At 40.1% G+C, this 15219-nt stretch overlaps 1 protein-coding gene across 1 annotated transcript; it reads right to left on the bottom strand.

Moving 5' to 3' along the window:
* Window positions 1-1177: 1177 nt before the first annotated feature.
* On the bottom strand, window positions 1178-2125 carry LOC125396027 (vomeronasal type-1 receptor 4-like). Its single transcript, XM_048427801.3, has one exon. It carries the CDS (start codon window positions 2123-2125, stop codon window positions 1178-1180), a length of 948 nt encoding a protein of 315 aa, XP_048283758.3.
* Window positions 2126-15219: the final 13094 nt, after the last annotated feature.

The raw sequence follows: 15219 nt of genomic DNA, 5'->3' as shown, positions 1-15219 counted from the left end.
CCTCAATAGAAGAATGGTTAAAAAAGGTGTGGAACATATACACATTAGAGTTTTACTCAGGGGTAAAAAACAATGACATCTTGAATTTTGTATGCAAATGGATGGAAATAGAAAACGCTTTACTGAGTGAGGTAAGCCAGACCCAAAAAGAGGAACACGGTATGTATTCACTCATATGTAGATTCTAACCATAATTAAAGGTCTTTGAGCATATTATTCGTGATCCTAGAGAAGCTAAATAAGAAGGTGAACCTGTTAAAAATCATGTAGCTATCTGCCTGGAGATTGGAAATAGGCAAGAGTCTCAGGTAACCTCGGGTGCATGGGGGGTTGGGAAGGTTGTTGGAAGGGGAGAGGGTTAGAGAGAAGGGAGTAGGAGAGGAATGGGCAAAGCTCGGTGGACCGGGATGGGGGGAGGGAGGAAGGATGGATATGAGATCAGGGAAGAATATATTTCAACTAAGGGAGTCATCTTAGGGTTTACAGGAGACTTGATTGTAAATGTAATCACAGGTCCAAGGAGAGATCCCCAGACTGTTCTCTAGACAGAGGAGAGGGTGCCTGAACCGGCCTTGGCCTATAACCATACTGATGAAAATTTTGCTTACCACCATAGATCCTTCATCTGACGATGGATGGCGATACAGACGGAGACCCACATTGGAGCACCGGACTGAGCCCCCCATGGTCCAAATGAGGGGCAGAAGGAGGAAGAACATGAAAAAAACTCATGACCGCGAGGGATGCTATCACCCACTGATACAAGGGGACTGATCTAATGAGAGTTCACCAAGGCCAGTTGGACTGGGACTGAATGAGCATGTGATCCAACCAGATTTTCTGAATGTGGCCGGATTCTCTGAATGTGGCTGGTCCGGAGCCTTTCTGAAAAGCCATTGACAATGACACTGGGACTTGTTTCCTCTGCATATACTGGATTTTTGGGATCCAGTCTGTTTGGATACTCACCTTCCTGGACCTGGAAGGAGGGGGGAGGAACTTGAACTTCCCACAGGGCAGGAAACCCTGGCTGCTCTTAGGGATGGATAGGGAGGAGAAGGGGGAGGGGGGAGTGGGAGGGTGTTGGGAGGAGGGGCGGAAATGGAGACTTTCATAATTTAATAAACTTTGGAAAAAAAAAAGAAGTGTTCAAGCATGAGAAAGTGTGGATTTCAGTTCAGCCACGTAGTGCACGTTGAAAACAGGTCATTCTCAGTGCTGAAAAGGAAGAAGTGAAGTGCAAAATAAGTTTATTATTCTTCATTATTATAAAAGGACAGATGGTTGGATAGCATGTTGCCCAAATTGCATTAAGTCCCTCCAATCTTGGAATTTTTGTTTGTGAATAAAACCCATAAAGGGTGATGAAATTGTTCAACCAATAAAAGATCACAAAACAGCTCACCAGCAGCAAGATGCTGTGAGTGGCTCTGAGCTCAGGAGATTGCTGACTGGAGAGGCTTTGGCTGCGTAGATACTGGGCTCTCTTGCGGTGTCTGTAGAGGAGAATTACCATGTACAGGCTGGTCCACATCATGATGCCCACATAAAAGAGATCATGCATGAATATGATACTCAAAAATGATCCTGAATTTTGGTTCCCAAAATTCCTGCTTTGACAGTAAGCATGTGAAAATCCATGTCCAACGTGAGTATAATTGGTTTTGGCTATTACCATTTCAATCATATATCCATAGATGGCCAGGTTAATGAGCCAGGAGCAGAGTAAGGAAGAAAACGTCCACTTAGAGAGTGTGGGTTTAAGCCAAGCCCACTGAGAATTACTGGGAGTGACGGTGACGGCTTGAAATGTGCTTAGAATACAGGTGGTACTGATGGATAGACCCCGGGAAATTCTGTATATACATCCAACAACCTTACAACCGACATCATCCAGAAAATTGGGTACTCCAAAGGATGAGACGATATCCGGTATCAACGTGAATATGACCGTCACCATATTAGCTATTGTCAGGTGCATGAAAAACATATCTATCAACTTCTTAAAATGAGACTTAAAGAGGAAAGTGTAAATGTATAAAATGAACAGTGATGTGTTCCCTATGACACCAAAAAATAACTGAGACATGAGAAAGACCCCCAAGACAGAATTACTTATAAGCATGATGTTAGTCAAATTGGTCAGGCCTGGAGTGACAGATCATAAATCTAATTTGGAAACATCAATTGTGGGAAAATTAATGATTGCCAGGTGAGGAGCAGAGCTGATAAGTGATGAAATGTCCAACTCCTTTCTTTTCTTTTCCTTTTTCTTTTTCCTTTTTCTTCTTTTTTATTTTGAACAGGGTTTTCCTATGTATCACTGGCTGTTCTGGAACTTGCGCTGTATCACAGGCTGATATTGACCTCAAAGAGATTCACCTACCTCTGGTTTTTCAGTGCCAGAATTAGAGGCTTGTGCCCCCACTGCTTGGAGAAATGTCCAAATTCTTTCAAGGTTAGGTCCACAGATGACCTCTTAACAACTGCATTCCAGGTATTCTTGACCATCTTAGAGGATAGAATAAAGTGTGGGAAAGTAGGCAGATCGAATCCACCTGATACCCTGAGCACTGTTATGTCAGGCAGAAGAATGTGTTGACCTAGGTGAAAGCCAAATTTGCATGTTATAAGAATTTTAAAAAGTTATGGGTCTTTTTTTGTGTATGCTCCTGTCATTAGACTCCTTTCCTGGCTGTGTTCTGAAAGTTTTCCCCTAAAATAAATACCTTTTTGAATAAAAAAAATCATTAGGTAATACATTTTTATTTATGATTTGTAAGCCAAATTATCATGAAATGAATATTAAACCAGTAAATATTTATGAAATAAAAAAATGAAACTTGTCAGATTATGGTAGCACAGTCCTTTATTCCTAGCCTTTGGGAGGCAGACACAGGTGGATGTCAGTGAGGTTGAAGCCAGCTTGATCTACAATGCAAGTTTCAGGACAGTGGTACACAGAGAAACCCTGTCTCAAAAAGCAAGGAAAAAACAAACAAAAAAGAAAAGGAAATTTGAATACTGCGGAAAAGTCACTCCTAAACAGCAGAGCAACTGCTATGTGTATGTAAAAAGATGTGAAGAATTTAAAACAAATGTTATCATACTTAATTGTATACATGCATCACATCTTCAAAAATAAAAGTACAATAAAAATTAACCTAGCAGAGATATAGATGCATTAAAAAAGAGAAATAAGCTATCGAATTGTATAAAAATTTTTGTAAGTAATCAAACATAACAGCGATAATATTAATTCAATCACATTCACAGTCCACAAAATATAGATGACACATATAATTTGGAATAGGCTATTTGAATTTTACTGAGAGCAAAACTGGAAGTAGTCTCTTGTTTCTTTCTGTAAATGAAACTGTCAGCATGTTGGCACATTGCGGGAAAATGAAAAAATCCACATTCTGTCTGAGTGCTAAAAGATTCACCATTTTACACCAATTCAAATATGTCATCACGATGGAGAGGAGAAAGTTCCCTTGTGCAAGTGATGATCATTTCACAGATAAAGTATCATAATGAACATGGAAAACATTAGTTTACAGCATTGCATTTCTGTATATAGATTCAACTCTAATTAAGAAAGATGCAAAATTATAATAATAGAAGAACATTTTCAAACTAGAAGAAATTTTTTTACCTAAAGTAAATTTTATTTCACAAAAGAAATGCTAAGGGGACACACTTACTACATGCAATCAACCAACTTTTGCAGCAACATAAAACTTAAATTTGAGAATAAAAATACACAAATATCATCTATACACCATCAAGCTTAGATCATTAGATGAGGCATAATGATCAGAAGCAATATGATGCAATTTTTTCTTTCAAGACAGGGTTTCTCTGTGTAGCCCTGACTGTCGTGGAGCTCACTCTGTAGACAGGACTGCTTTTGAAATCAGTGAGATCTGCTTGCCTCTCTCTGCCTTCCAGTGCTGGAAGTCAAAGTGTTTGTCACCATTCCCACCTTAATGGGAAATCTTAACATCTTCTTGCAGTTAACCAAGCCAACAGATAAAAGAAAAAATGGGTTATAAAAATTTGAGCTAGAGAACCTGGAGAGATGGCTCAGTGGTAAAGAACACAGGCTGTTCTTTCAGAGGATCCAGGTTCAATTCCCAGCCCCTCATAACTGTCTGTACGTGCATTTCCAGGAGATCTGACAATCTCATACAGACATGAACACAGGCAAAGTACCAATTGACATAAAATAAAATTTAAATAAATTATATAAAAATGTCTTAAAAATTTAAGCTGGAGAACTGTGTAACAAAACTGTAACAAAAAGCAGCAACGATTTGCCATCAGGACCTATGAATTGAGAAGTCAATGCAATGTGACTATATAACCAATGTCAAAGAAAGGATCATCAATGGTCTAGTTTGCTGTTAGGCAAAATTTTATGTCTATAATGCTGTTCATAGAGAAACTTAGTAGGGCTGGAGAGATGACTGTGAGATCAAAGTGTTTGTCATGCGAACACTGGAAAGTGAGCTCAAACACCAAGCACCGATACAAAGGCTGAGTGTGGTGGGTTAGGCAGGCTGGTGACAGGTGGATCCCTGGAGCCCATTGAGCAGCTGATTGAGCCAACTGCTGTGCTCCAGGCTGAATGAGAGATCCTGTCTCAGAAAATTAGGAGGAGGTAGAGGAAGGCACATGACGTCAGTGTCTGTCCTGTGCGTACACAAAGTCACATACGTGCATATACCTCACACAAAACAAAGTGAAGAACTCCCAATTCCCATCATGTTAAAAACAAATGAATATCTTGGCAATGACAGAATGAAAAAAGTTCATTATGAAAATGAACTATAGAGTGTCTCTTTTAGAATTGTGTGTGTGAAATAGATAAAAGATGTTAGGAAACAATGGAATTATATTGAAAAGGATTTCAGATGAAATCTAAAATAAAGGAGCTGAATAAATAAAAGCAGAACAATAGCAAGCAACAGAAATATACAGGAAAAATAAAGTCAAAGCCACCACCTTGAAGGGAATACTTCAACACTCCTCTGTGAGACTGCACTGTTTTCCAGGAGGAATGACAGAGACTAGGACAGAATACTGCATGCTGCGTCTGGAAAACTGCAAGTGCTTCTTGAAAGTTTATGTTATGACTACCTAGGCCGATATGGGGCTTTAAGAGGAATGTGAAAAATCCTATAAGACGTAACATCCCTCCAAAGATTTTAGATTTCTAAAATGTCATAGATGGACAATATTCTCATGAGATTAAATCATTGACTAGATCAGATGAAAAAGTCTTAGTGAAGAAGAAAAATGGGGATTTGAGAAGTCTCAGTGGTTAAGAGTCTACCGGAGAGTCTGGCTTTGATTACTAACACCACACAGATGTCCTTAATTGTCTGTAACACTAGTTCTAGGGTATCTGACATCTCTGACTGTTTTCCTGTGGCATTGCACCCATGTGGGGCACAGACATACATGCAGGAAAATCACCACACAATAATATACATGAATAAAAATTAAAAACAAAAAAATCGTAAAAGTATTTATGAAGGTCAAGAGAAGTATTGTACAGACAAATAATAAAGGAGATAGACTAAGCTGGCAGAGAACTGTGGGAAATATAAATCTATAACCAAACCAAAACACCCAAAGTGTAGGGATGGTAGACGAGGGACAAGAGAGCAGCAGTGGAAAGGTTGCCATACCTCCCTCCCAGTCTGAGTGCTGAGGGCTGCGAAGTCTCATTCATGGCAGTGTGAATCCCACAGGCCTGAAGCATTATAGGCAAGAAGCATCTTGGAAAGGCTGCCTAGCAGGAGCCATGACTAAATAAGGGGCAAAATAAGTTGACTCTTCTTCCCAGTGGACACAGACCAGCTTGTCACTGATGGCGCCAGTGGCCTTGTTGACTGTGCATCATTCTGATGCACTCCAAGGAAAATTTCACTCTCCCACTACAATGTGAATCCCATGGTAATTGATTAAACCAACTAAATAAGAATGCAGTCTCTGTCTGAAGATATGTGTGCATTTTCCCCAGTTGAACTACATCAGAAAGGAAACTTTACAGTCTAGGAAATCATTAAAAAGTTTTCACGCAGCTGTGGAAATTATCGCAGCCACTATCATCTGATGCCAGGCATGTCTACACTTCCCTGTTGGTTTTCCAAAGGCCCCTGTTTTTTCTGTACTGTATTGTTCAACCTTCACATCTTTGTGCAGTTTCTCTTGCTACTGATTTCTAGTTTTTTTGCACTATTACGTGAGAAGGTACAAGTAATTATACTGGTTCTTTTTCCTTCCTTCCTTCCTTCCTTCCTTCCTTCCTTCCTTCCTTCCTTCCTTCCTTTTTTCCTTCCTTCCTTCCTTCCTTCCTTCCTTCCTTCCTTCCTTCCTTCCTTCGTTTCTTCTTTCCTTCCTACTTATTTTATTTTTATTTTTGAGACAAGATATCTCTGTGGGACATTCTTGGCCATCGTGGAGCTTCTGTAGATCAGGCTGGCCTCGAACTCACCAGATCCACCTGCCTCTCCCTCTTGAGTCCTGGGATTAAAGGCATGCACCACCACTGCCCGGCTCTTTTGTATTTCTTTAAAAATTATTATTTTATTTTATGTGTTTAAATACTTTCAGCATGTAAGTCTTTGCTGCACATGCATACAATGCTCACAGAGGCCAGAAGAGGGCCTCTTCTGAACCCTCTTTGAACCCCTGGAACTGGGGTTTCTCTTAGGGTCCTCTCTGTTCTCTAGGTTCTCTGAGGTTGTGGCCTGTAGGTTGGTTTTCTTTGCATTATTTCTAAACATCACTTATGAGTGAGTACATATTATATATCTGCTGTGAATGTAGATGAGCACATGTCTGTCTTTGTGGTATGATTGTGTGTCTTTTGGGTATTTACCCAACAGCGGTATTGCTGGGTCTTGAGGTGGATTGTTTCCTAATTTTCTCAGAAATCGCCGTATTAATTTCCAAAATGGCTATACAAGTTTGCACTCCCACCAGAAATGGAGACGCATTCCCCTTACCCCACATCCTCTCCAGTGTAGGCTGTCATTAGTGTTTTTGATCTTGTCCCTTTTCACAGGCATAATATGGAATCTCAGAGTTGCTTTGGTTTGCATGTCTCTGATGGCTAAAGATGTTGGGCATTTCCTTAAGTGTCTTTCAGTCCATTGAGATTTGTCTGTTAAGAGTCTCTATTTAGATCTGTACCCCTTTTTCTTTTAAAAATTAGATTATTTGTTCTTTTGTTGTCAAGTTTCTTGAGTTCTTTGTATATTTTGGAGATCAGTTCTCTGTTCAATGTGGCGTTGGTAAAAATCTTTTCCCAATATGTAGGCTGCTGTTTTGTCTCTTTGACTAGGTCCTTTGTTTTACAGATGTGTCTCAGTTTCAGGAGGTTCCATTTATTAATTGTTTCTCTCAGTGTTTGTGCTACTGGGCTTCTATTAATGAAGTGGTCTCCTGTACCAATACGTTCTAATGTACTTCCCACTTTCTCTTCTATGAGAGAATCAACTGTTCATTTCATTGTTAATTTCTATTTTTGTTGTTGTTTCAATTTCCTTGCTTCAGCCCTGAAGTTGATAATTTCTTGCAGTATACTCTTTGTGGGTGCTATTTCTTTGTGCTGTTCTAGAACTTTCAGGTATGCTGCTAATTGACTAGTATGATATCTCTCCAACTTTTGTTTTTTAATTTGTTTTTCCCATCTTTTATTTATTTGTTTATTAAATAAATGTGTTTATCATCATACATACCAATCCAAGTTTCCATTCTCTCACCTCTACCCATTCCCTTCACATACCCTCACCCCACCCCCACCCAGTCCTCAGAGAGGGTAAGGCACATTGCTTTGGGGAAGCTCCAAGGCCCTCCTTTCTATATCTAGGCTGAGCAAGGTATCCACCCAAAAAGAATAGGTTCCCAAAAAACCAGCACATGCAGTAGGGATAAATCCTGGTGCCACCACCAGTGGTCCCTCAGTCTGCCCCAACCACTCAGCTGTCCACCACAATCAGAGGGACTAGTTTGGTTCTATGTTTGTTCCTTCCCAGTCGGATAGGAGTTTGTGAGCACCCATTAGCTTAGGTAAACTGTTACAGTGGGTGTGTATACCCCTCATGGTCTTGACCTCTTTGTTCATATTCTTATTTCTTCCACTCTTCAACCGGACTTTGGGAGCTCAGTCCAGTTCTCCGATGTGGGTCTCTGTCTCTGTTTCCATCAGTTGCATGATGAAGGTTCAATGGTGATATTTAAGATATTCATCAGTCTGACTACAGGGAAATCAAAATCAATATTGCTTAGGGTCTCACCTCGGGTCATCCTTATGGATTCCATGGAATTTCTATAGAGCCAAGTTTCTTGCTAATCCTATAATGGCTCCCTCAATCAAGATATCCCTTGCTCTCATTTCTGCCCTTCCTCCTACTTGACTATCCCAAGCACTCAAGTTCTCCTCACACCTCCCCTTCTCCCATCCAGTTTCCCTTCGACTCTCCTTTCTCCTCCCCACCCTCATGTTCTCAATTTTGTCAGGTGATTTTGTCTGTTTCAACTTTCCAGGAGGATCTATATGTTTTTCTTAGAGTTCACCTTACTACTTAGAGACCATGGATGCAAGCCTAGACTACTTTACCCAGCCAAGCTATCGTTCACTATCAACGGAGAAAACAAAATATTCCAGGATAAAAACAATTATTTTTTTTTGTAATTTTATTAAATTATAAAAGTTTCCATTTCCGCCCCTCCTCCCAACACCCTCCCACTCTCCCCACTCCCTCTCCTCCTCCCTCTCCATCCCTAAGAGCATTCAGGGTTTCCTGCCCAGTGGGAAGTTCAAGTTCCTCCCCCCTCCCTCCATATCCAGGAAGGTGAGTGTCCAGATGGACTGGATCCGCAAAATCCAGTATATGCAGAGGAAACAAGTCCCAGTGCCATTGTCAATGGCTTTTCAGAAAGACTTCGGCCAGCCACATTCAGAGAATCCGGCCACATTCAGAGAATCTGGTTGGATTGCGTTCTCGTTCAGTCCCAGTCCAACTGGCCTTGGTAAAGTCTCATTAGATCTGTCCCCTTGTATCAGTGGGTGATCACATCCCTCGCAGTCCTTATTTCCTTTTTCATTTTCTTCATCCTTCTGTTCCTCATTTGGACCTTGAGGGGCTCAGTCCGGTGCTCCAATGTGGGTCTCCATCTGTATCGCCATCCATCGTGGGATGAATGTTCTCTCTGATCTTGCCGTCTTTGCTTATGTTCTCTTTCCTTCTGCTTCTCGTTTGGACCTAGGGAGTTAAGTTCAGTGTTACAATGTGGGTCTTTGTCTCTATCTCCATCCGTCGCCAGATGAAGGTTCTATGGTGATAAGCAAAATATTCATCAGTATGGTTATGGGCCTAGGCCGTTTCAGGCACCCTCTCTTCTGTCCAGAGAACAATCTGGGGATCTCCTTGGACCTGTGATCCCATTTATAATCAAGTCTCCTGTAAACCCTAAGATGACTCCCTTATTTGAAATATATTCTTCCCTGATCTCATATCCATCCTTCCTCCCTCCCCCCATCCCAGTCCACCTAGCTTTCCCCGATAAAAACAAATTTAAACAATACGTAGCTACTAATCCAGCCTTACAGAAAGTATTAGAAGGCAAATCACAACCCAATGAATCCAACATTCCTAACACCGCCTACAATAACTCAGGCATCTAGCGACCCTTCACAAGCAGAACTCAAAGAAGGGAAAAACATACACTCCACTACACCCCCCCAAAAAAAAACCCAAAAAAAAACCGGAGTCAACAACCACTGGCCATTAATATCACTTAATATTAATGGATTTAATTCACTTATAAAAAGGCACAGACTTAGAGATTGGATACGAAAACAGGATCCAACATTCTGCTGTTTACAAGAAACACACCTCAACCACAAAGACAGACATCTACTCAGAGTAAAGGGTTGGGAAAAGGTTTTCCAAGCAAACGGACCTAAGAAACAAGCAGCTGTGGCCATTCTAATATCTAACAAAATTGACTTCAAACTAAAATCTATTAGAAGAGATAGAGATGGACATTTCCTACTCATAACAGGAACAATTCATCAGGAGGAAGTCTCAATCCTGAATATCTATGCCCCTAATATAAAGGCACCCACTTATGTAATAGAAACACTTCTAGAACTCAAGGCAGTCATCAAACCACACACATTAATAGTAGGAGACTTCAACACACCTCTCTCACCAATGGACAGGTCAATCAGACAGAAACCCAAAAGAGAAATAAGAGAATTATTGGAGGTATTGAATCAAATGGACATAACAGATATCTATAGAACATTACACACAAATAGGAAAGAATATACCTTCTTCTCTGCTGCCCATGGAACCTTCTCAAAAATTGACCACATACTTGGTAACAAAGCAAACTTCCACAGATACAAAAAAATATTAGTAACCACCTGTGTCTTGTCAGATCACCATGGATTAAAGTAAGAATTCAACAACAATGCTACCCACAGGAAGCCAACAAACTCATGGAAGTTGAACAGTCAACTATTAAATCACCCCTGGGTCAAGGACGAAATAAAGAAAGAAATTAAAGTCTTCCTTGAATTTAATGAAAAAAAGACACAACATACTCAAACCTATGGGACACTATGAAAGAAGTGCTAAGAGGAAAGTTCATAGCACTAAGTGCCCAATTAAAGAAAACGGAGAAAGCACACATTGGAGACTTAACAACACACTTGAAAGCTCTAGAAAAAAAAGAAGCTGATTCACCCAGGAGGTCTAGAAGACTGGAAATAATCAAACTGAGGGCTGAAATCAACAAAATAGAAACACAGAAAACAATCCAAAGAATCAATGAATCAAAAAGCTGGTTCTTGGAGAAAATCAACAAGATTGACAAACCCCTATCCAAACTAATCAAATGGCAGAGAGAGAACATGCAAATTAATAAGATGAGAAATGAAAAGGGGGACATAACCACAGACACAGAGGAAATTCAGAGAATCATCAGATCTTACTATGAAAGCTTATATGGCACAAAGTTGGAAAATGTAAAAGAAATGGACATTTTTTTTAGATAAGTACCATATACCAAAGTTGAACCAAGAGCAGGTGAACAATCTAAATAGATCTGTTAGTCGTGAAGAATTAGAAGCTGTTATCAAAAACCTCCCTACCAAATGAAGCCCAGGACCAGATGCTTTCAATGCAGAATTCTACCAGAACTTCCAGGAAGAGCTAATACCTATACTCCTTAATGTATTCCACAATATAGAAACAGAAGAGTCATTGCCAAACTCATTCTATGAAGCTACAGTTACCCTAATACCAAAACCACATAAAGACACAACCAAGAAAGAGAATTACAGGCCAATCTCACTTATGAACATCGACGCAAAAATTCTCAATAAAATCCTGGCAAACCGAATCCAGGAACACATTAGAAAACTTATCCATTATGATCAAGTAGGCTTCATCCCAGAGATGCAGGGCTGGTTAAACATACGCAAATCTATCAATGTAATCCATCATATAAATAAACTGAAAGAAAAAACCATATGATCATTTCATTGGATGCTGAAAAAGCATTTGACAAAATTCAACACCCATTTATGATAAAGGTGTTGGAGAGACTGGGGATACAAGGATCATACCTAAATAAAATAAAAGCAATATACAGCAAGCCGACAGCTAACATCAAATGGAATGGAGAGAAACGCAAAGCCATTCCACTAAAATCAGGAACGCGACAAGGCTGTCCACTCTCTCCATACCTCTTCAATATAGTGCTTGAAGTTCTAGCAATAGCAATAAGACAACATAAGGAGATCAAGGGGATTCGAATTGGAAAGGATGAAGTTAAACTTTCGTTATTTGCTGACGATATGATAGTGTACATAAGTGACCCCCCAAAACTCTACCAAAGAACTCCTACAGCTGATAAACACCTTTAGTAACGTGGCAGGATACAAGATCAACTCCAAAAAATCAGTGGCCCTCCTATACACAAAGGATAAAGAAGCAGAGAGGGAAATCAGAGAAACATCACCTTTCACGATAGCCACAAATAGCATAAAATATCTTGGGGTTACTCTAACCAAGGAAGTGAAAGACCTATTTGACAAGAACTTTAAGTCTTTGAAGAAAGAAATTGAGGAGGATACCAGAAAATGGAAAGATCTCCCTTGTTCTTGGATTGGGAGGATCAACATAGTAAAAATGGCAATTCTACCAAAAACAATCTATAGATTCAATGCAATCCCCATCAAAATCCCATCAAACTTCTCCTTTCAGATCTTTCACTCACTCCTTACAAGTTCACGTTCTCTTAAGATATCGGATGGTTCCAATTTGTGGTGTTTATAAACTCCTTGGTTTGTGGCCATCCACTGTAGAATGGTCAACTCACAAGGGCCATAGCTGTAAAGAATAATGTCTGTCAGCCACCAACTATCAATAGCTTATTGATACGGTAGGACTCATGATTGACCCTATGCTAGATTTTTGTTTTCAAGATTTCTTTATCACATATACAATATTCTGCCTGCATGTATGGCTGCAGGCCAGAAGAGAGCAGCAGATCTCATTATAGACGGCAGTGAGCTACCATGGTGGCTGGGAATTGAAATCAGGATCTCTGGAAGAGCAGGCAGCACTCTTAACCCCTGGGCCATCCCTCCAGCCCTGCCCCCCATGCTGGAATTTTTAAGTGTTTTGTTTTTGTGAAGGTCATCACAGATCCTCTGAGTTCATATTTGCAACAACCATTTCCCTTTTAGGAATCAGCACCACAGTGCTCTTTCTTATCATCCAGCTTTATATCCTTACTGAGCCTTCTTCATTCTTCCCTTTAGAGACAAGGTCTCCCATGGTACATGGGTATCACCAATGAGGCTCTACTGACTGCCCAGGAGCCTCAGAAATCCTGATGTCTTCACATTCCTGTTTCCGCAGTCACACACACGACTCTGTTCCTTGGTCTTTACCTGGGAGCTGTAGATCATACTAAGGGCCTCATGCTCTGCAGAAAGCTCTCTCTCTCTCTCTCTTTCTCTCTCTCTTCCTAGACAGGGTTTCTCTGTGTACTTTTCGTTGTCCTGGAACCCATTCTCTAGACCAGGTAGGTCTCGAACTCACAGAGATCTGTATGCCTCAGCCTCCAGAATTCCTGGATTAAAGGAGTGTGCTACCATGCCCAGCTTCAGAAAGCCTTTTATGTTCTATGTTTATGTGGAGCCCTTTGGATAAATATCAAAGAATGTTACAGGTGGGTCACAAAGTAGGTCTTTTTTTTTAGCTTTTAGTTTTTATTTAAAAGGTGGTTTATTATTTCTGTGTATGGTTTCAGGACTGACCATTCTTCATTAAACAACCCATTATGAGAGAGGGGCTTCATACCTGGGAGAAGCTAACTATCCTTTTCCAAGCTGTCATTAGTTTCTGTAGTTTTCTTTCTGGGGATGGGCTGTCTACATGTTGTGTGTGTGTATATTCCCATATATATAAGTACTGATATCACACACACCCTTGTATTTGTGCATAAATACACACATATTTATGTAATAATAATAATAAAAAAGAAACTACAAACTTGAGAGTTGGAGGTCATGGGAGGCGTTTGCGGAAGAGCAACTGGGTGGGTCTGGAAGGAGGAAAGGGAGGAAGAAGGTGATTTCATTCTGACTGGGGTAAGATGAAATTTCACTATAGCTTTGGTTTGCATTTATATGATGACTAATGCATCAAAATATACATATACACGTAAAAAGTATACAATAAAGAGACTTTTTAATTCAGTTTATTCATCCACTATATTTTGATCATTTTTTCTCTTCTCTCTACTCATCTCAGATCTTCCCCTTGTCTCTGCATAGAATTTTCTTCCAAGTGTTGTATTTACATCATTTCTCTCCTTCCTCTTTTCCCTCCAAGGCTTCTTATGTTCTTCTACAGCTCCATCTCAGATTCATGATCTTGTCTTCTTCAGTTATTATTTTACATATGCTCATTGACTCATTTATTTCAATTTTTTTGAGACAGGCTTTCTTTGTGTACAACTGGATGCTCTGAAACTCACTCTAGACCAGGCTGGCCTCAAACTTACAGAGATCTGTGTTCATCTGCCTGTAGAGTACTGGGATTAAAGGTGTGCGCCACCACTGCCATGCTGCTCATTGACCTTTCCTTTTCTGTGTTTTGAGATCTGTCTGTTCATTTCAGTAGTTCATTCCTTTGTCGGGTTGTTTGATTTCTTTAATTCTTACAAGTACTTTTACCTCGGTTTATACTTTATACATCCTCTATCAGTTGTATAGCTAGCAAAGGTTTTGCCCCATTCTGTGTGCTGTCTCTTCACTTCATTTACTTTCCTTTGCTGTTAAGAAGCTTTTTAGTTATATGAGATCACGCTTGTCAGTGGCTGACATTGGATCTCGAGGGACTGCAGTCTTATTCAGAAATCATTTCCTGTGTCTACATCCTGCAGTGCTTTCCCTTATTTTTCCTATAATGGTTTCAGAATACAAGGTCCTGCATCAAGCTTTAAAATCTAATTGGGGGTGATTTTTGGATGCAACATTTTTTTCTCTACTCATGGATCATCAATCTTTATTTAATCATTGTCAAAGAGGTTGTTTTTTTTGACATTGCATTTTTGACTTCTTGTGAATCAAGTGGTTGTTTCTTTGTGGGTTTATATTCAGGATGTCTGTTCTGCCTACCTGTGTGCTTTTGTCCCTATGGTTCTGTAATATGATTTGAAGTCAGGGATGGTCATAGTTGGTCATTATATTTTTTAAGTCTGGAATTTTTGCTATCCAGGGTCTTTTGTGTTTCCACACGCTTTGAGATTTCAAAAGCACATACCATTTCCCGGTTAGCTCTTTCTATTTCTGCTAGCTGAGTCAGTTGTGAGCTCCATGTCCATGTCTCAGTTACTGCTCCAGTGCCACGTTTGCCTGCTTTGTGCCATGTTCTTCACCATGATGGTGATGACCTCTGATCCTCTGTAACAGTGAGCCCTGAATGAAATGCTCTCTTTTAAAAGTTGCCTTGGTCATGGAATCCATTCACAGCAATAGAAAAGCAACTAAAGAGGGGAGGAACCACTGAGTGAGTGAGCCAGAGTCAGAGACTGTTGAGGGTCCAGACTTGAATCTGGGACCTTCAAAGGAGTAGACCTAAGCCAGGACCCCTGTAGGTCTAGGCATGAGTC

This window comes from Myodes glareolus, chromosome 1 (assembly GCF_982192425.1).
Source record: "Myodes glareolus chromosome 1, mMyoGla1.1, whole genome shotgun sequence".
Classification (NCBI taxonomy): Eukaryota; Metazoa; Chordata; class Mammalia; order Rodentia; family Cricetidae; genus Myodes; species Myodes glareolus.
Note: the sequence above shows the minus strand (reverse complement) of the source record. Positions and strands in the feature narration are given on the sequence as shown.

What these genes read in the sequence shown, in the direction of transcription:
- LOC125396027 (XM_048427801.3), bottom strand. Translation starts at nt 2,125, where the DNA reads ATGCTTATAAGTAATTCTGTCTTGGGGGTCTTTCTCATGTCTCAGTTA.